This window comes from Netta rufina (assembly GCF_964035555.1).
Source record: "Netta rufina genome assembly, chromosome: 25".
NCBI classification, from domain to species: Eukaryota; Metazoa; Chordata; class Aves; order Anseriformes; family Anatidae; genus Netta; species Netta rufina.
In genome coordinates this window covers 2,929,353-2,951,591 of record NC_140149.1, presented here as the reverse complement: position 1 = coordinate 2,951,591, position 22,239 = coordinate 2,929,353, and the positions used below count along the sequence as shown (strand labels likewise).

Genomic DNA, 22,239 nt, shown 5'->3' with positions numbered 1-22,239 from the left:
GGCAGCCCTGCGACTCTGCAGCTGTCCATAAAAGCCAGGGCTCAGGGTAGGGGAAGCAAAACCACAAAGGCTGGAGGGGAAAAACTCAGCCCAGAGCTGCAAAACAGCCTGGACAGACTCGTAACGAGTGGCCCGCATCATTAGCAGAGCTGGGAAGCTCGGCAGCATTTGGCGTGGCATTCAGGAGCCTCCAGCACGGCCTCGACAGAGACGGCCGCGAGCAGCCCAAAGCACAGCGGTATAAATAACCGAGTGACGGCTCTTGCGTGGTGCGGAGGAGATCAGCTGCTGCTGGTACGTTTGAGTGATTGCCATCCACAAGGCAGCAGTTGGGGCCACGTTTTGCAAAGCCCCTCCGAGGAGAGGAGCGTGGTCACTGCAGTGCTGGGGGAGCTGGGACGGGGAGGATCCAGCCAGACCAAGGTGAGATCTTGCTCTGGCACGGAGAAACAAGCCAGCCTCAAAAATGGCTGAGCAGTGCTTGGGGTCCTGCACGGAGCAGATGTGATGTGGTGTGGGGAGATTGGGAGCCTCGGGCATCCATATTCCTCCTTCCTTGCCTTTCTCCTTCCCTTGCTGCTCCTCTTTTTCCCGGCCCGACTCGTCTCCCCTCTGCCTCCTCCCACCCGTTTGTTTCCATTGAGCCTCTGACAAGATAATAACTCACCAGAAAGCGAACACATGTTCCCAAATTAATTACGTGCCACCATCCCCCGGCTCGCTGTTGTGCCCGTGTTCAAGTCCCTGGGACATGTTGCTTCCAGCATCCCTGGCTGGATGTTGCCGCGATGCCGTTAGCAAAACCTCCCCGGCACGGCAGCGAGGCAGCTTGCTGCAGCATCCCGAGGAGCTTGCTAACACCTCCCCGCAACACAGGGCTCCCAGCAGAGCTGCTGCTGTTATTGCTGGGCCTCACATTAGCTCCTTGCCCCTTCTCCAAGCCCCGTGGCACTAAGCAGGGCTGCGCTAGGGCTTTGGTCTCCCCATGGGCTCTGGATGCCCAAATTCCCAGTGCCGGTCCCAAGGCACCGCCACGCTGCTGCGCTTGCCATGCACCAACCGGGCTGGCCGGAGAATGAGAATATTTTATGGAGATAATTTTATTAAAATGTTTACAACAATGCAGATATTGACATCTAGCTTCAAATCAATAGCACAATTTATTGTCCTTCAAGGTGAACATTAAGCCAAGCTGCCTATTAGTCAATATTTACCTCCAAGGTCTATAAATCTTTATACTGGCTTCAGCAGATGTTGACAGGGGTTGATTCCAGATAAGTAAAAGTAAGAGTGTGAAACATTGCTCCTTTTGGAGGTGAAATAGTAACTAGTTAATTACAGCCCCTACAGCAATTCTGAACTATCAATTTATGGCTACTTCTGGCAATAAAAATTAACATCGCGCAGACTCCCGGCTCAAAGTGACGCTCTTAAAACCAAAAGCCATTTATTTCCCACGTCATGCCAGTGTAGTGGTGATGGCCTTCTTACAACAGTTTATAGTAAATAAATATAATATACAAAGGTAATAAGAGAGAATTGTCAGTGTCCGAGACCTGATTCCCCCATTTCCCTCTGCAGCAGAGGGTGGGAAAGTGCAGCGCGGGTGATTTAGTAGCAAAGCAGGGGCAGCTCAGCTCCTGATGAGCAGCAGGGAAGGAGGAGGAGGAAAGAAACCACCCTGAAACACCAAAATGCCCCAAACCAGAGTGCTCGATGCAGGAGTGACACAGCCCTGTGAACGTGGGGAAAGAGCAAAAGCTGCCTCCATCACTTGCCCTGGCCATGGGTGGGGGAAGCACCCCCTTCACCTCTTACTGACCAGCATTACCTGCTCCTGATTGCTCATTTAACACAAAAGGAGCTGAGTTCGGGCATTTCAAAACTTCTCTTGTTCTGCTGATTAGGGCACTGACCCCGCTCCAGCAGCCTCACCTCCACGTCCCCCCTCTTTCCAACTCCCTGGTGCTGGCTTAACGCCGCCACGCTCCGATGGAGAAAGATTTGGGGTAATTAACCTGCTGGAAATCATCCAAAGCAATCAGTAAAAAAATGATTTCTTGAAGATTACCCTATCGACCCAGGCAAGCATGGTGCGCGCCTTCCTTCCTCTCAAGAATACTGCAGCCCCGTGCCACGGGCTCCATCCACGAGCCTGCAGCAGGGTGACCCCTTTGGGAAGCACATCTCCAGCACCAGCTCCTCAGGGGACACCGAGCACCCGCTCTTCACTTCTCACCAGCCTTTAGAAGAAGGATGGTGAGCCCAGAATTCAGCCCACAGCCACCAGAGATCATAGGCATGCTTACATAGGGCCAAGTCTCTTTTTTTTTGAGGTTGCCTGATAGCAAGGAAAGAAATCTCTCACCTTATATATATATATATATATATATATATATTTATTTATTTTTTTTTTAAATTAATTCACATGTTTCTAGGGTTTATGTTATGTGAAGTCACAGGGCATGGTGCTCCCACTGCCTGGCTTTGGCACGGTGCTCACAAGTGCAGGAACTTTGCAGAAGCCACCTCCACCACTGCAGGGCAGGTGACTGTCACCAACTGCGCCCGGTGTCACCAAGCCGAGGGGAAACACTTGTGCTTTCCTCGCTTGCACCCTTCATTGAATTGGCTTCGGCAGAACTTTCACATCCAATTTTGCTTCGCGTCCTCGTGCACGGCTCTGTGGGCTGCAAAAGAGCGAGGCAGCCGGTGACACCGCTGTGCTGGGGGCTCCGGGTGCCCCCAGGCAGGTGCACACTGAGCGATAGATCCACACTCGCCGTGAAGTCCTTCTGCGATGGGATCGATGTCCCCTCCTCCTTGGGACCACAGGAGCCTGTCCTCATGCACAGCCATGCGGCACGGCAGAGGCACTGGGTTTTTCTGCTCCTTTCAGCTGTTTTGGGTGTAACTGGGAGCCGATGATGCCCTCTGTTTCTTCTTGAGATGCGATGGAGGAGCCTCCTGCAGACTCCTGGGCGTGGTTTTGGGCTGATGCACACAGAGGTGAGCGTTTCAGAACAACATGAGCATGCGGACAGGATGTGGGGATTTCTACAGGTATCCTCCAAACACAACCGGGAACAAATCCCACAGGCTGCAGCTCTGCAGCCCCCTGCCAAAACCCCTCTCTCTGCATTGGGGATGACATCTATCCGGGCTCTCCGACTTTCTGTGCTCTCAGAGCTGGATCTACCACAGGCCCCACCTCTGTGGTTGCGCTTGCTCTGCGATCTACCACCAGCCCCAAGACCATGCCTGGCTCTCTGATGCCCCATGACAACCCAGATAACCATTAAGGGGTGTGTGCAACACATCTCACTGCCCACTGGGCCATGCAGCTTGCAGACACCCTCCTGATGCCATCACATCGCCTACCCCTAGCCGGTCACCCTACGCACAGCCTGCAGCCCAACCTATATCCACCATGGATGGCCAACACAAGGCACAAGGAGCTAAAAATGAGGAGGTGGCCCAGTGCTGACAGCAGTGAGCACGTTCCCTGGTACAACCACCTCAGCCCTGTGCCATGCAGCAGCCAGACCTCCTGCACGAAGCCACACCACGCCGGGAATGCCTGCCTGGTCCGCTTGCCTCGCCGGTGCCGTGAGCCGCAGCCGAGCTGCCCATTATAGCACCATTGTGCAGAGTTTTTAGCTTAAAAGTCCTTGAAAGTTTCCCACTGTGACTAGTCAAACAAGATCTTTTTCACTTTCCCTCTCTTCTCCGCTAACAATATTTATACTCATTTCTTTTATTGAAATCTATCTGCCGCCTGTTCTATTAAAGCCGCCTGAGTGGCAGCTCCTATTCTCCGGGAGCCCGCAGCCCATCTATTCTCCACACAATGAGGTACAAGCAGTCTATCTTCTATTGTGCTGCCCGGCCTTCGGCTCTCAAATCTTCCATCTCAAAAAGGCACGTCAGAGGTGCCAAGATGGAAAAAAATCAGGATCCCGGGCTGCGCGGGGGCTTCCCAGTGCAGCTGAGCCCCTGCCCTCCCTCTTGGGGAGAGATATGGCCCTTCCCTCTTGGGATGATGTGACCGTGAGACCCGTGATCCCCTGGGGATTTTCCTCTCGTCTTTCCCATCCCACACATTGTGACTTCAGCGCTGTTTGCTGCTGCTCGTGCACGCGGCTGGCAGCTGCCGGGATGTTTGCGAGCTTCATGCGACTTATTTGTTACCGGGAATAAAAAAGGAGCATTAAACCCTTTGTTTGCGAGAAGTAGTTCCTTGGGAAATAAAAGGATTATGGAAATTAATATTTAAAGAAACAAGACACAACAACTTGGGGACCAGCCACCCTTGAACGAGGCTCTAACTCAGGCGCAAACGAGCTGCGTAAAGAACGAGCCCTTTCATTTCCATGCGTGGCAGAGCCGGGCTGGCTCCGAAGCCTCTTGGGGCTCAGCCACGTGGCAGCGAGCACCCTGGCTGGGCAGATGGGTGCTCCCCAGCCCCTGCCTCCTCCCCAGGTGCTGCTCACAAAGCCCAGAGGCAGCAGAGGGGCTGGGCTGGCTGCCACGTGCCACCCTCTGCAAGGAAATTAGCAGTGGCTGCAGGTCACCAAGCATTTCGGCGGTATCAGCTCTGTAGCAAAGATGGGTTTAGGGCTTGTTGGGGGGCTCTTTTCTTCAAGATACCAGCATATTATCACAAGCATGGAGCCAGCCAGCTTCCTCCTTGGTGTCTACCTGCTCGTAGGGTGAGGTGGTGGTGTCTGTGGTGGCTCTGAGGGTCCTAGAGGAGAGCTTTGACAGTGCAGACACTGCCACCAGCACCGAGTCTCTTCCCACACAGTTTTTCTGCTTCAGTGGAGGCGCACATGCAAAAGGCCCAATGCACACCACAAATGCTCACACGGAGCCCCATGGGAATGGAGCAAAGCTTTCTTCTGATGGTTACTGATGAGCCAGCATCTCACGGCCGCCCTGCGCTCCCGCTCGAGCCGCGATGCCGCTCTCAAGGCATCCAAGCCTCTCCATCCCTGCCTGCAGCCCAAGCAGTCCCCTCGCCTTTCCTCCTTTCTCTTCCTCCCCACCATTTTTCCCCGTTGCTGCTCGCAAGGTGAGAGAGGACAGTGTCGCCAGAATGAAGGATTCTCCTGCATGCCCTCTCCCAGCAGCGGCCCTAATTCATTTTTCATGGCCCCTCGCAGTGACAAAAGCCGCTGCTTCTCTCTTGTAAGCGTGCGCCGTGCAATAAGTCAAAGCTGATGTGCATTTTCCCCCTGGGTGCCGAAGCTGTGCTTTTGATTTAATTTGTCCTGTTGTTTGGCTCCCAGCCTTTGCCGGCGAGTTCCTTTGGAGAGGAGGCAAGGTAGGGCCCCATACGCGCGGAGGGGCTGGCTGACAGATGGGGTACAGTGGGTAGTGTTTAAATAATTTGCCGCAGTGATGCCGGGATGTTTGAGAGTGACAGATGCTCCTGGAGAAAATCACTCAGACAAACACACACATCCTGTTTGCGGGAGCTCTGCTCCTCGATTAAATCCTGTTGCAACTTGGCTTTCCTGGAGCCCGTCCCGTTGCTGGCAGCTTTCTCCAGGAGAAGCCGCGGTGCGCAAGGCTCAGCCCCGGCTAACACCAAGAAGCGAGCTGCTCCTGCCTGCTGTTCACAGAAGTTGTGCAAAGCACCCCAAAAAAATGCCGTGGAGGGTCACTATCGCAGGTATCATGATGGGGATAACGGTGGCAAGATCCACCCCTCGCCCTCCAGCCTGTAAGAGCATCCCCGGTGCCAACGCAACTCGTGGTGCCCCACTTTCCTTCGGATTTGTCTGCAAAACATCTGCTGGTGGCCAGGACCGTGGGGTCCCTCTGGCTGCAAATTTAAACCCAAAGGCTTTCTCCGCAGGACAAGCTCTTAAGACGCAATTTCAATCCAAAGCGTTAAATGGCTGTAACCTCAGCTAAGCTGCATTTCAGCCGCATTAAGAAAATATCCCTAGGAAGGGAAGCAAGTGGCATAATGGCATTAGAGTGAAAAAATAAGCGTCAAGTGCTGACTAAATCCATCCAGGGTGCTGGCATGAAGTCCCAGCAATCTGGGAAACTTTCCCTGCACACAGTTCATGGCAAGCCTGGCCGACAGCCTTCGGGGAATGGGGGATATTTTCCTTTCCCCCTCTTCCCCTTGGATGGCAACCACCCAGCCCAGCACGGAGCCAGCTCGTCACGCGGGGAATTTGGTACACGGCGCCTGTCAGACCGAAACGGGGGCAGCGAGCCTGGGGAGCCGACAGGCGAGGCGAGGGCTGATCGGAGATAAATTTCCAATTTTTCATAAGACAGGGAACAACCGTTACACTGAAGCGAGGCGGGGAAGCCCTGATAACAAGGCTGATGTGGTGACCTGAGGGTACCCGGGGGACCAGCGCATGGCTCACACCGCTCCGCAGCAGCCCTTGGTGGCTCTCAGCCAGACCCCAAAGCCCATCTTTTACCCACCAGAGCCGTCCAAACTGGGACTGGCTGTCGCCTCTCCATCATCTTTAGCCCGTCTTTATTTTTTCAGACACGCTATTTTCCAGCCCAGTGGCCTTGCTCTGTCCCTCATGTTTTATGGCACTGATGTCTCCATTTCTGGAGGACCATTCGCAATATTGCGGCTTATCAGGAGAAGCTGGGGGAAAGTGCAGGCAGTGAGATGGGTGGGGGATGACTGGGGAATGGGATCTGAGGGCAGGGAGCTGGGGATGCCAGAACCAGTGGGGATGTGTGATACTGGCCCCAGGGAACTGGGAGGGACTGGAGAGCGGGCTGAGCCCCACAGCATCCTGGCAGGTGGGGTGGTGAGGGGAGCAGAGGCACCCCTCTGCCAGGGAAAAACCATTTTAAATAACAGCAGTGTATCACAGGAAGGGGAAAAACCCCTGGGCTATGGCATTGCTGCAGCTTTAAATTATACTGTAGGAGGATAAAAATAAAAGAGAGGAAGACAGAGAGAGAGGCCGGGAGGAAAAAGAATTGCCATTGTTTTACCAAGCAGATGGGAAAGTTCAGGGGATCAGAAAAAGACTATTATTATCTTGACTCGACCGAGAGGAGATGGGAAAGGAAGAGGCATTTTTTTTCTCCACGGTAAGGAATGCCATGGCAGAAGTCATTTCAGCAGGAAACGGTGGTGTCGGCTGCGGGCAGCACCCGAGCTATCTCCATGGCCAGGGCACACCACTGGGATTTGTTTTTTTGTCCCCTTCCTGATGGCAGTGACAGTGCTGGATGTGGCATCGCGCAGTGCTACTTCAGGGATGGGTGGTGGGCATCTGCCACCACCTCCAGCTGCAGCAACCTGCCCACCATGGGGCCAGATGTGCCACCAGCTGTGCCCACTGCCATGCAGGCATGTGCACACACGTACCCAGACACACACAGCTCCTTCTTCTTGTACAAGAAAGCCTGAAGACACACAGGCACCCATATTTAAGTGCTGGCACCCTACAAGTACCCACGCTCCTGCTGCCCTGCCCCATGGAGGACGCTCTGCTTTGCTAAAGCCATGCAAGGGCACACAAAACATGCAACAAGTCTCCCCGCTTTTTCCTGCTGGCCATGTAACCACCAGCAGAACACTTTTCTTCCCCAATTCATGTGACAAGCTCTATTTTCTGCCTCTGCACGCTTCCACGCAGATGCTCTGCCACTCCAGGGCTATTTGTTGCTGCTCAGCAGGCGCAGGACGGGGCAGCAGTCAGCTCCTTGCCCAGCCATGCACACTGGAGACAAGAAAACCCTTTCCACACATGCTCAGGCTAGGGAAAGGGCCCAGCCCCAAAGCCTGTGGTGCTGGCCCAAGCACGGAGAGCAGACTGATTTACAAATGGGCACACACTGGTGTGACTTTTTCCCTGCAAAATGTCACGGCTGTGGGATAGGGAGGTGAGGCAGAGGAGCTCAGCTCAGCTCCATCAGGTCTTGGACATCTTTTGCCCATCACATCCCTCCTTGTAGCCCATCTCTTTACTATTCCCCAACTTTCTTCTCTTTCTTTCTAGTATGTTGTGTGTGTTTTCTTTCCTCTCTCCACCACATGTTCTTCCCCTCAGTCCCTAGACCTTTCTGTGCCACCTTTCCCTCTGTGCTCCTCCACGATGCCCTGACACCTTCCTGCAGCCGCCTCCTCTGCATCTTCCATGCCACGAGCATCGCTTGCACCCGCACCCCTGGGATGCAGAGAGGGGGCTGGCAACCTGCCCTGCCTAATCCCGCAGCTACTGACTCCTCGTGCACTTAATATTCACGACAGAGAGAAACATTTCACGGCGAATTGGACGCACATTCAACTGGAAATGGAAATTTTATGACTCTTCTCACTCTGAGCTGCAGATTACACCAGCTGAGAAAACATGGAAGCAAATGAACAACCTGTGAACTGTAAAGTATATTAATAATGAAATCACAGCCCGGGAAATGAAGGCTTTATTCTGTTTATATTCTGCTCCATTAATAGAGAGCACTCTCGCTAGCTCCACCCCATTAGCCAGCAATCTGCACAGAGGAAGAGCACAAGGCAGGCAGGGGAACGGTGGCCATGGGGAGAGGAGCGAGGGGCTGTCCTTCCCACCAGGACAAACATCAGAGGTGCAGGGCTTTGGATCTGAGCGTTTCCCTGTGCTGCTTCCACCTACAGACAGTGAGGGCAGGTGAGGTATGGGATGCCCTGAAACTCCATGCCCCATGCACCAAGGAGGTGTTACAGGGGAATGAAAGGAGCAGAGGAAGAAGAAGGGAGCAAAGGAAGAAGAAGAAGGGAGGAAGCACCAAACTCATCACAACCTCCTGTCCCTCCAGGGATGGAGGCATCCCAGATGCATGTCTGCACCCCCAAAGCCATGTCAACAGAAAAAATTCCCCGGGGCTCGACAGACCTGGACCACATGTTACGCAGTCTGGCCAGGCTCCATCCTCCCCAAAACAACTGCCACGGCTTATGCAAAGCACATCACGGGAGCTAAAATGAGCCGGAGCTGAGTTTTCTATAGCTGAAGCGACCCGGTGTTGACAGAATGGGGACGCGTTTCCACAGCTCAGATTTTTATAATAATACCTCGGGGGAGTCTCTGGCAAAGTTTGGCCCAAATATAATTAGTTTGCACAGCTATTAGGGCCTGATAAAAGGTTTTAATTTGTGTGGAGATCTCTCACATCTCAGACACTCCCGTCCCTTGCTCTTCCTCCGCTTCCTAATGCCAGCTGAATGAAAGGCGAGTCCCAGGCAGGGAGCGAGCCGGCGACACAAAGCCTCCCATTTACCCGGGAAGGAGGGAGCCGCTCTGATCACTAAAGAAGAGACAGAAAATCCGGCAAGCCGACGCTGTCGGCGTGTTGTTTTTTTGTCCGCTTCGTCCTACCCTGCACAATAAGTAAATAAATGAAACCCTTCCTTCTGCAGCGGCTGGGTGAAAAGATACAGGGATGGGTTGAAAGTCGCCGTCTCCGCACAAAGCCGAAACGAGGGATGCTCGGAGAGGGTGTCACGCCGGGCACCGGAGTGAATGGAAACTTCCCCGCTCCTCTCGCCCAGTCCTGCTGCTGCTGTGCATATGCAGGGCTTACGAGATTGTCATGCAAATAGGTCGGCTTGGGAGCAAGAAAAATAAATCTCCAATATTCTTATTAATATGGCTTTGCACAGGGCCCCGGCTCCCTTCTGCCGGGCGCGGTGCGAATGCAGATCGGGGCCTTTTGCAATAGCGTGGTGCCTCGGAAAGGCAGCGAGCCAGCGATGGGATGAGTCTGTGGATAAAACCTCGGTGCAGGCAGAGCTGCCTGCTTTCTGCCTGGGAAGAATTTCCTGACACGGGCGGCTGTACCTCCACACGAGCAGCCGGCCCGCACGCATCCCCGGATGACAGCGAGGAACTGCGCACGCCTTGCCTCTGGCAAGGAGGGAAAGCGTGACATTGCAAAGCTGTGTTTAGGGAGCACGCTGAAGCAAAGAGTTATTTTTTTTCTTTTTTCCCCTTTCCATAACAGAAAGGCATTGCCTCATTTGTAGCTGGTAGGGGTCTAGTTATTTTTGTACTAAAATGCATATTTTAAAGGCGGCTGTGCCAAATATGCAAACAAATCAGCTGAGAGGGCTCATTTCCACCATGCAGGGAATCAAAAATATTACTTTTATATATACACGCATATAAGTACATAATCTCCTATTGCTTCGAAATAGCAGGTAGAAACAGGGCACATCAGTGGAGGGGAAATGCTACAAAGAGCTAACCACAGCCAACCGCTCCGTGCACGAGGTGTGTGACGCATTAACCAGGTTTAAGTCACTCCTGCCTGATCCACAGGAAGCTGCTGGCACTCCAGGGGCGAAATATTCACCCTACTCCTGGCAGGATCCCCTTGCAGGATGCAGCACAAGTGCAAGAACTTTGCAAGCAAGCCCTGGCAATGCCAGCCACCAGCACTGCCTTCACCATGACCATGCACAAAGCGTGCCCTTGGTGCTGGCACCCCACGTGGTGCCAACAGAGCTGGGTCACCCACGACCCTTTTCCCAGTGGATCCATCCAGAGGGCGCTGATTAAGTGTGCATCAAAATGGGTGGCAGATTTACAGGTTAACAATGATTTAGTGGAGTGCACTGCAGCCAAATTAATGCCGGCTATAATGTAGTTTACCTCATTAAACAATGCACACCAAGATCCTGTCTGTTGTAAAACAATTGGTCTCTGAAGCCTAGTGTTCATCTTCCAGGGTTGCTGGGAGATAATAAATGGGTAATATTCCGGCGATAATGGTAATGGAGTCACGGCTCAGAGCTAATATTATGGCAAAGCAGTAATTATTTCAACAGTAAACAAGGGGACGGTTGAGCTGCCGACAGGATTGGAGCCTGTTGAAATGCTTCAGTTAATTTAGCCGGAGCCCAGGCCTGCAATGCCTCCTGGAAGGAGGACAATGATCTCGGCTGAGCCTCTGCAAGATGCTTATTCCTGGTGGTGCCTTAGCATTGGCTTCTGTAGGTGGTTAAGAGCCACAGTGCTGGAGAAAGGCCACTGTGAGACCAGGGGGATGCATGCAACGAGGTGAATTGGGATGCTACATACAGCTCAAAGCACAGCCCAATACAGCTCAACCCAACCCAACCCAACCCAACCCAGCCCAACACAACAATCCAACTCAACCCAACCCAACCAAACCCAACACAACACAACCTAGCCCAACACAACACAACACAACCCAACACAACACAACCCAACCCAACCCAACACAACACAACACAACCAGACCGAACCCAACCCAACTCAGCTCAACCCAACCCAGCTCAGTGCCAGCTCTCTGCTCCAGCCACATGAGAAGGACTCAACTGCCTTCCTTTAGACACTGCATGTCTACAGGCCCATACAACATCCCCACAAGTCCTTCTTCCCAAAGAGGGGGTCATACTTCTGCTTTCCCCAGCACCACCATCTCTGGACGGCTCTGGTGTTTGTTCAGCTTAAATACTGAGAAGAGAAGCAAGGCAGATGTATTGCCTCCTCCAAAACCTCCTGAACCCACAACAAAAGACAGTGCAGAAACACGAGGCTCTGGAGGAACACAGAAGCAGCCTTGCACAAACACTCTGCTCTCTTCGAGAGCTACTGCCCTATTAAAATGACCAGCAGAGAGTACAGCTCGCTGTTACTAAGTTAATTAGGTGACTTGATTCAGGGTTACAGGGAGCTTTCCCTGGGGGATGCTGAGCTGATCACTGCCAGGGCGATGACAGCGCAGAGGCAGGCAGAGATTTGCCACCCAAGCGGATTCCCCTGGCTTCTCCCAGTGCCTCCTGGCCAGGCTCCAGACCTTTCGTCCCACCTACAAACATCCCACGCTGCGCTCGCCAGGCAAAGCCGCCCCTGCCTGCAGTTCAGAAAGGATCTGGAAAGATTTGGGACAGAAACTGATGTGCTTAATGGACAAGCCTCTGAAGGGAGGAGATGTGTCCCCTTCCCAGGGAAACGCAGCTCCTCAAGCTGCATTTTTTTTGCAGCAGCTTGTCTTCTTGTTTTAAGCCCCGCCAAGAGCCAGAGAGAATCAATATATCCAAATATACCAGACTTCTCCCAGAGTCCCTCCGCTGCTTTGCTGCTGATGTATAGACAGATGATCTCAAGAGACCTCTGCCACATTAGGCCACCAAGTCTCATCTATCTTAAGTGCATATACGAGCTGTGATTACTCCTGCGCCCAAGCACCTCACGTCCTGAATGCATTTATCCTCCCATCAGTCCTGCCGGATGAGGGACTGCTATTATGCCTCTTCCAGGGAGGAAGCGGAGGGCTGCCGAGGTTAACTCAGCTGATCACAGAGGACACCTGGGTTGGGGCACGACGGGGGCCTTCTGAGCAGCTCGCCCCCCTCGTGATGCTGCCTGGCCAAGCAGCGAGGCAGCACCGGCCCCGTGCGTCCCAGCTCAGACGTGGCGCGGGGCTCTGGCTCTGCACGGGCTCCAGCTTTCACAGCCGAGCCTAATCCTAAGATTAATGAGGGATTCCTGCTATAAAGACCTCTTGATCAGCCCTCTTACGAGTAAATACACCATCAAGCCAAACCATAATGTTTTCCTACTCTGGCAGCCACTGTCTTAAGCCTTACACCAGAATCCATCATACTACAGCGATAATCAAACAGCAATTAGACAAAACCATGGCAGCAAAGTCCATCAAGGGTCGTTAAGGATGACAAGTTGGATGCAGCCCCTGGCTGTAGGATAGCCGTGTGTGGCAGATGGGTGCTGGCCAGGCAGATATGCCAGTGGTGTACCTGCACACCCGGCCAGTTTGTGCACCCTTTCCCCGTGCCCCTGTCCCTGTACGATGCACCAAGCGTCACCCGGTGCCCAGCAGCTCGGGACACTGCACTTTTCCCTAAGCCGAGAAATTCCAGCTTTTGTCCACCGAGAGACTGACAACATGGCAATCACCATGACAACGTCAGAGTTACCCAAAAAATAAATAAAGAGCCCAGTAACTATGGAAACACCTGAGTGACCATAACCACACTATTAACTGGAAGATCTCGCCAGTTTGCGGCTGGCATCAACACCGTGATGCTAGGGGCCAGAAAACATCTGAAGCCTTCGAAACAGAGATGCTGGGTGCAAGTACAGTGCACACACAGTAACACAAACACAGTAATGCACGCACAATAACACACACACAATACTGCCTTTCGGACCCCCTGCACAACCCACACACCTTCTGAATAGGCACTGCTGCCTTCGTTCTGGGTTTATAGCTTGGCCACGGCTATCTAGGTCCTTCTCCCTTTGCCCTGCTGGGGATGCCCCTCTTGACTGCCATCCTGTTGGGCTTGGCACCTCGTGGATGCCAAGAGCAGACAGCCCAGAGGGGATGGAGCCGGCCCATCGGATGCTGGTGCCTAGCTTACTGGTATAGTTTGCTGCCAGTCCCACTGCCAGCTGGAGCACCCGAGCCCATGGCCACGGTTGTGGTTTCTCAGCACAGCCCTGAGATGAAGGAAGACGTGACTGCATCTCTCCCCCCAGCCCCTTCTTCCACTTCAACCCGTTGGGCTGCACTGCCAGGAGCTGGTGGCTGGAAAAGGGTCTGGAGAAGGATGAGCCACGGGGGAGCTGAGCTGCTTCGGGTGTAAATCCTCTGCGGGATCAGGCTGCACGCTCCTCCAGTGAGCAAACACTCTTCTCTGCTCCATTTCTCACCAAGAACCACGAAACAGACTTACAGCTGCCAAGAAAATAATAGAGCCCGTGAAGTGCCTTTGCGCAGAGGAGCGCTTGCTGGGGTAGGCGCGGGGAGCAGCTCCTTCAGCTCCCAGCCCACACGCGCCTGGCACAGACGGAGCTATCAAAGCCTCTCCCCAGTGGCAGCGGTGAGAGCCGCTTACCCATCCGCTATGTAAACCCTTCAATTATGCACCAGCTTTCCCTTAACCAATTCTCCCCCCTCCCTCTTCTCCACCACTCCAAGCGAGATGGAGAAAGACGGCGCGAAGGAACAGGAGGAGGCTTGCTCAGGATTTCCCCGGGGATGCGCTTCGAGGCAGAGCCAGGTCTGGCCAAGAGAGAGGCCAGCAGCCAGCTTTGGGTCCCCAGTCACTGGTGAGGCTCCCGGATCTCCAAATCATACCCTGTCCTGCTAGGGAAATGGCTACGGCCTTGGCATCTTCTATGGCACCTCTGGGCACCTGCCCTGGCTCTTCTTTCCGTCCCCATGCAGCACATCCTCGCCTCTCCTATGTGTGCTGAATTAAAAATGGAGAAGCAGAGGCCCCGCATGGTGGCTGCAGCAGACCCAGAGAAAGAAAGAGAGGAGCTGAGCTGGGAACAGAGATGGGCAGGCACCAGAGATGTCCTGGGCCACCTCCGGGCTCAGCACCCTCCACCGGCAGGAGGCCAGATTCAGGTAAATCTTTGTGATCGTTTGTTCTCTTTGAGTTTTGAAAGCAGAATGCCTAATCATGGCCAAAATCGGGTAAGAGCTGCTGTTACAAATTACACAGCACCACAGGTAATTTCTGATTAGCTCACTCTTCCTCTTGTGGTGCATCCTCAGTTTCCATAGCAGCTAAGTCCTAAGTAAAATGGAAACATCTGGTTCAAGCGCAGGTAAAGATTCCCTGGGGAAAGAAACCTGCTGGATGGCAGCAAACACCGAAAATAGCCCTCGTGAAAGAAGACAGAGGCGTCGTAAGCTGGGAGCCTGGTTAGGAGAGGATGGATGGCTGCAGGAGAAGGTGGTGAGGGGTGCGGGATGGGGAGAGGAAGGACCTGGGGAGCAGGAGGGGATGCGGGAAGGAGAGCAGGGCCTGCAGAAAAAAACAAGTATGTGCGAAAAACAGGCAGTGAGGAGCCTGAGCGAGACAAAAAGATGCAGTCAGGGCGGAGAAGGGGAAGAGGACAAAGGAAAAAAAAAGTCTTAAAGGTCACAGCACGTGGACTGGCTCAGCCATCAGTGCTGCTCGATGGTGACAGATAGAGTGACAGCCACTTGATGCTGTGGGTAGGTGCCGTGGTCAGGGCTGAGAGCAGCTCACATCTGCTCCCTGCATTCCAGCATGGTCCATGCCCAGACGCCGACCGAAGGCCACCCTCTGACACGGCCACCTACAGCGACTAAGCCAACTCTTGCACCAGGGAATGGCTTTTTTCAGAGGCTCCTGTCAACAAAGCAGGCTGAGTTGCCACTGACTCAGCTCGCTTTCTGCCTGGGCCATGGAGAGTGATGGATCTGGCCCAGCAGCTTGCTACAGTACAGACAAATAGCAAAAATCAATGGAGCTGCACTGAGACACCGCAGCCATCGCCAGGCAGCTGAATGGAGGGAGCAGACACGGCGCCATCCATCACTGCTGCTGCTGCGTCGTCTCCTTTGGCTGCCGGACAGCCCAGCCGGGATATCCCCGAGGAGAGCTTGAGGAGTGGTCTGGGATAACAGCCCACGTCGGTAAGACCCGGCGTTAAAAATGACCGAGGTTGAACGCAAGCACTTAGATGGGCGATTTGGGAGGCAGAGGATCCCTTGGCCAGATGGCTCATCCCACCCAAAACGACCTCCTCCCAGCTCATCAGTGAGATCCTCACAAAGCTGGGAGAGCTGGGGCAGCAAAATGCAAAAGGAGTGCCGAAAACAGCTGGGAAAGGACTCTGAACCCGTGCCGTCCCAAACGGGCGCGCGTGGGAATTCGCTCCCCGGCAGTCACACCCCCGCAGTTCTGCTCAGGTTTTTGCTTGCCAATTAACAAGGTTACCAATTAATGCTTTGTGTGTTTTCTTGTTGATTCGTACTATTTCCAGTCCCTCTTTGATGCCATGTGTGCTGTTCCCCGAAAAGGTCTCAGCAGGTGCCGAAAGCAGCTGCCAGCAGCGTGCTGCACGCAACCACCCACGGCGGCAGCTCCAGCGACCTGGTGCAGCCCCGGGCTCCCAAGGGACAAGCACAACAGCCCCAGGCTGGTAACTGCCTAAAAAAACCCTACAATTTTGTCTCCCAGACCACCAGGATGGATGTTTCTCTTCCAAAACCATCTGCTCCTGCAGCACATCACAGCTTTTTAGCGCTCACCACTTTTTCTTTGCAGCTGCAGGGCTGGTTCACCTGAACCAGCCCCCGACACCTCCCCAGCCGCTCCCAGCCCTCCCCGTGCCCTTCCTGGAATATTTTGGGCAACGTTTGGCTCTTACCTTTGGGTGAGATGTGTCTCCAGGTGATTGTTGGATCTGGCCTGCCCGTGGCTATGCAGGTGAGGCTGACGTTGCCACCTTCATTGATGGAGATGTCAGAAGAGATCTCGGTAATTTTCGGCGACACTGCAGAGACACAAAGAGGGAAATGAAAATGCAACCGGTGCTGTCTGTCTTAAATCTGAAAATGAGGGTGAAGGAGGCAGAATTCCCATCCTTCTACCGTGACAAACAGAGCAGGAGCCCATCAGTCTCGTCTGCCTCGACAGGAAAACGGAGGGGAAACAGGGGGGGTGGAGGAGGCAGAGTTGACGTGGGAAGGACTTGTAGTCATCGGGGATTCAGTTATTTTTGGGAGGCTGCAGACAGATCCTACCAGCACCAGTGCGATGTGCCAGACGGTGCTTCTCCCCCCACACACTGCTGGTACCGACCCTGTCCTCCCAGCCACGAGCAGCCCTTCCCAGCAGAGCTGCATCCTCCCAGGACAACACCAGCCCTGCAAAAGGCACTCCTGGTGCAACGAGAGCACCCAAAATGCTCACGTGGCTTGCAGCTCATGGGCTCTGTGATGTCCTTGCAAGCAGCAGAGCACTGAGGAGCTCTCGTGAAGACAACGAGCCTACCAAGGAGCCTCTAAGATTGTGCAAAGGAAGGGAAATTCAACGGGGATGAAAGCCCTCCTGCTGCTTTGGCACTGGCAACATGAATTCAAGAGAATTGGGCAGACAAAAGGGGCCCAGAGCTCAGGAGTGGGGCTGATGAGAGGGAAGGGACAAGGAGCACACGGGGAGCACTCAGCCCCCGCAGTGGTGTGACCTGGGGCTTCCACGAGCTCAGGCACGCCATGCGAGAAAAACGATCAGCTGCCGTTATCAGCCTGCACCTGCAGAACATAATAAAGACCATCACCTTCCTCGATTTATTATTTTTTTTTTTCCTAGGCCATTCTCCAGAGCCTAGCAGAGGATTGGCACCCTGCTGCGCTGCTTTGCAGGAGAGTCACAAATCACCCGCAGAGCATCCTGCTCCTTCCACCCACCCCAGCCGAGCCCCGTCCATCGAGCAGCCCACGCGCAGCCCCAAGCAGTGCCGTGCTGCCATCCCAAACCCATAACCCACCCCCGGGCACCCCATCCCTGCTCGTCCCCAGCAGGGCAGGCACAGGGACTGGCTGGTGCACGCACAGCGAGCCAGAATGACTGCAATGGCCTTGCACGCATTGCCTCTGCCGCGCAGGTAAGTAATTTATTGATCCGTAAAGCACTCCAAGACGCTCTGGAAGGGATTATGTCATGCCAGTGCCGTGCAATAAAATAAAAAATGATGGATTTTTTGTGAACATGAGGGTGATTTAGGGTTTGTAGTTGGAAGTGTAGTTAAAGTACATTTTAAGTGGAAATCAAGGTGGGTAATGAATTATTCCCTGTTTTGAAGGGCTTCTGGGAGTTCATTTTTTTTTTTTTTTGCTGCTCTGGGCACAACGGCTAATCTGCTAATCATGCACTGGAGGACAGCTATGGATCAGATGGTCCTGGAACAGTGGGGTCTGGAGTACACCTGGGGACACAGGACAGAGGCTGTGAAGATGACATCGAAGGAAATATTAATATTCATCAGTGTCATTAAGCCTGGCATAAGGGCGTGTGGCTCCTGGGACGAACAGCCGGGAGATGCTCTGCCAAAAGCCAATGTAGTCCACCGAGGAGCTGCAATTAATGACAAAGGTGCTACAATTGCCCCACCGTGCACCTGGAGAGGCTGGGATCGCTATCCAGGAAACCAATGTGCTTCAGAAAGTTTTATTTCCAGAGCAGAGCTTTCAGTATCAGCAGCTAAAATAGGCCACGGAGGTATTACTGGTGGTGTTTCGAGGTGGAAAGCGATGAGCAGCAGTGGAGCGAATTGCCCACGATTGCCCAGGAAGAAGCCCTGGCTGGCTCCAGCTGTCGGTCCCAGCAAAGCTAGAACATTATCTGTCGTCTTCCATGCAGTGCCTGCTAAATCAAAAGGAGCCTTTGCGATGTTTTTAATTAACGAATCCGCATCACTCAAATTTAGCTTGTTTTGCCGAGCTCACCGAGACTCGCAGGCAGTAAATTCAGCCTTTGCATTGTGACTCTGTTACAGCTCACAAGGATTTGCACCCACACGGGCGACAGACAAAAATTTGTAATCAAATTAACTGACCAGATTCTAAAACATAATTAAAACAAATTAAACTTTGATTTCCGCTTCTCCTGAAATGCATCCTGAAGAGCATTACAACCTCCTCCTCAGCAGTATAGCAGCACCAGCATTCCTGCAGAGATTTTAATTTTGCTAAGACCGGGCAGGGGAGGAGAAATTACTGGGATGCTTCCTTGGCTGGGCAATGGGAGACTTTGCAATTGCAAATTTGCAAGTGAAAATGCAACTTTTGGGAAAAGTCCCCGTGCCCTGCTGGGTTCAGGATGCCCTCCAGCAATTTCTGCAGCCCACCCAGGGTGAGGCGAGGCAGGCATGGCCGGGAAGCAGACAGGAGCGACAACGTCAGCGAAGTCTTTAGCCTACCCTTAAATTAAATGCGCAGTGGTAGGATTTAACACGACAGTTATTGTATGCTAATTAAACGTTTGAATAATTAACCACACGAACTATTTAAAATGGCTTTCTTGAGACTTAACAGGTACGTCGTAAGGCTTTTACTATACTAGGGAGGGAAACTTTAATAAATAAGTGATCGCAAGTATATCTTTAATATTATTTAATGGTCACCAGTGCTGCCATTCCCCTTGCATTAAAAGGCTTTATCCATCAGTTGGCATTTCCGTGGAGATGGGGCAGAGGAGAAATTTCTTATGCTGAACGTGGGACGCAGATGGAGCTTCGCCCCAATGGGAATGAATAAATAAATAAAGCTAAATAAATGCTGGCTTCCCAGGCGGGAACCCTCTCCTTGCGGGCAGTCCTTTTGTGTTCAGCATCTCTCCTGCTCAGAAGTGATTAAACATGGCAGTGTTGGCCAAGCTGCTCCGGTGACACAGTGCAGATTTCCCCAGAGACAGGCTGGTGTTTTATCGATCTGACTTCAGCTTTTTCCCCCTCCCTTGCCTCGCCATGCTGATGGGAAAGGTCCCTGTGCTGCTCTGAACTGCCACAGCCTCTGCGAGCGCTCAGGGCTCACCCGGAGTTTGTCCGGACTTGGCGCTCGCTCACACACACCGAGTCCCTGGGACAGAAAACAGTGTGCTTAAATATTTAACCAAGCCATATGGCGCCTTACACGTCTGAGGGTGTTCAGTCAGGTGATAGATGTCTTTGCAGATCCAAGCATATGCACTTGCCTACACAGATGTATTCCCTGCCTTGCACCGTGTGCGCACGCATCCTCCTGCTGCCGGCGCCGACTAAATCCCTGCTACACCTCCAAACACCCGTCCCAGAGCCAGCGTGGGTGCAAACACCCCTACACGTACCCTGCAGCACCTGAATGCATCGTTATCTACCCATCCACTTTCCCTGCATGCAAGGGCTGTGCTGCCTGTGCCAGTTTTGTCCCCGACGATGTGTCCCCAACCATGTGTCCCCAAAAATGTGTCCCCAACAATGTGTCCCCACTGCTGTCTCCAGACTCAGCTCTTTGTGCAGCCAGGAGCAAACTCAGCTGGGACCCCCCACACCCCAAATTTCAGCCGTGCGTCAGTGACACACAAGGAGACCCCTTGGTATTAGGGAAGTGAGGATCTGGAGCAACTTCACCACCAGATAGAGGGGAAGGAGAACATGGGTGAGCCTCACCAGGTTGAGTGCTTGCAAGGAGAAACTGCATTTTTTGGCTTTACCACCTAAATTATGCCCAGTTTGGGAGATGGAGCCACAGCATCTCTTTGTCTCCTGCCTGTGCATGGGGATATTGCTGGGACTGTGGTGCCGTGAGGGAAAGCACACCCCAGGTGTGCTCAGGGACTCACCCAAGAGCCAAGCAAGCACTGCAGAAATACACACACACATTTCTAACCCCACAAATCACTTCTGGTGCTGGAACCAGGCGGAATGGGTCTCATGCCAGCCTTCCTCAGCTGCATGGTGGCCAGGTGAGGGATCCAGCATCACCCACGCCCCACCAGGGCTGGAAAGTCCCCAGATGTGCCCTGCATACAGCCCACGCCAGCAGCCTGCCAGCAGCCAGGCTCTCCTGGTAAGACTCACTTCCCCCTCATAAAACATGCAAACCTCCATCTTCCCGCACGAGCAACATCTGCTCCAGATCAAAGGGAACAACAAAGAACAACTATAAAAGCAACTTGAAGCAAGGAAAAGAGGGAGACTCAGCCTTGCGTTCTGCGGGCGATCTGTGATGTGCACTGGCAGCTTCCTGAGCATCAGGCTGCCGGAGCTCCTGCTTTTAATAACACTTTCTTACCGCTGTCACCCACGGACTTCGCCGTGTTTTGCAGAGCGCTGCTACCACGGGCACAGCTTCTGCGGAGCCCCAGCCCTGCTCCTGGTGATGTTACAAGTCCTACTGAGCACCTGCACCCCAAAAGAAGGCCCCCAAAAGCTGGCAGGGGTGGGATGGGGTGCAGAGACCCTGATACCAGGCTGTCCCCTCGGGATGTGGCCACCCCAGTGTGCACCCAGCACCAGGAGGGCTGGAGACGCGCAGAGCTCCCGCACTCCCCGCCGCAGTACGGGCACCTCCACTGTGTCTTCTCCCTCTTTGATTTCTGATTTTTCTCCCTCCCTGTTTGAGTTCTGTCTGCTTTGCAGAGAGCAAGTTGAAAGACCTACGCCTTCAATTATAGGTGTATTGTAATGGGCTTTTAAATCAGTTAGCGCTCCTCTAACACGACCATAATTAAGAGAAAAGCAGCGAGGGCATCATCCCTCCATCATATCAACACGGCTCAGGAGCTGCATGGAAGAAGTCCAGGGGGTACGAGGAAGGGGAAACACATCCTCAGAGCCTGCTTCCAGCTACTTTGCTGGCCTGTAAACAAAAACCTTCCAATTTTGGGTGGGGATCCTACCCTGGGTTCGCACAACCACGCCGAGCTTGGCTCAGCTTCACCGAGGGACCCAGCCCCCTCTGCGCAAACCTGGCAGCAGCCAAAGGCACTAAGGAAGGAGCCTGGAAATTAAGAGGACATACATAACGACCTTAATAAGCAATTAATAAATAACTAATGGCAATTGCTCGTTCTAAAGCAAGGCGTAATGAGATGTGTCATACAGCACTGAGATGTAGCTAAATGATTTCCCAAGTAGATAACGGCTCCTACTGCAGCAAAGCTCTCTGAGCTTGGAGGACACCAAATTTTTTACACCTGTCTCTGCAGCAGGTTATATGGCAAGGCATTGAAATAATTCAGAGGAGGAGGGGGAAAAAAAGACGTTTCCAATCATTCATTAGTAAAGTATTTGTGAACGCAGATATAACTCACTGCATAAGCTGCAGGCTTTCTGCAGACAGACTTTATAGCTAAGTGCCAAAAGGGAGCCCAATCTGATTCCACTTACGACAGCATAAATCAGCAGCACTCCTACCACAGTCAACAAGGGCTGTGCCAGAATAAACACGGCACAAGAGGAGCATCAGGTCTCAAGCACGAGGACTTTCTTCTGACTTTGGGATGGGTCCAGGTCACTTGCCACTGTGCCAAGCAGCCAGGGTGCTGCCTGCTCAGCTTTGGGTCGCCTGCTTTCAAGGCTCCAAAAGGATCCGCACCTTCACCCTACCATCTCCCCCATAAAACGGAGAAACACCTGAAACCATGCCCCACATCTCCGGGGAATAAAGTAAGAGTTTGCTTAGTATGACTGGTAATAAATAGCTACAAAGCACAGCCAGAATCCAGGTCTGGGAGACTTGATTTCTGCTTCCACATGATGACGCCCAAAGGAAGCCGCGGCACTGCTCTGGATATCGTTTCCTTCCCTACAATGAGTCTAATGATGCAGATCTCCTTTATAAACTACTTCATACTTCTCCTTCAAACAGAAATGAAAAAGGAACAAAGAAAGATGTAAGAGTGAGGTTTCTGTATTGTCAACCATGAAGAAATGCAGCTGAACAAGGACTGTTCGACAG

General features: G+C 53.0%; 1 protein-coding gene across 2 annotated transcripts in view; it reads right to left on the bottom strand.

The window, feature by feature from the left end:
* LOC311218719 (protein CEPU-1) overlaps nt 1-22,239 on the bottom strand; it is a gene marked incomplete at both ends in the record, with an annotated part of 319,347 nt that overhangs the window by 10,372 nt on the left and 286,736 nt on the right. For both annotated transcript variants that reach the window (XM_084301531.1, XM_084301530.1), the window contains one exon: nt 16,167-16,292. In XM_084301531.1, the coding sequence (XP_084157657.1) occupies nt 16,167-16,292 (126 nt within the window). The remainder of the gene's footprint in view (nt 1-16,166; nt 16,293-22,239) is intronic.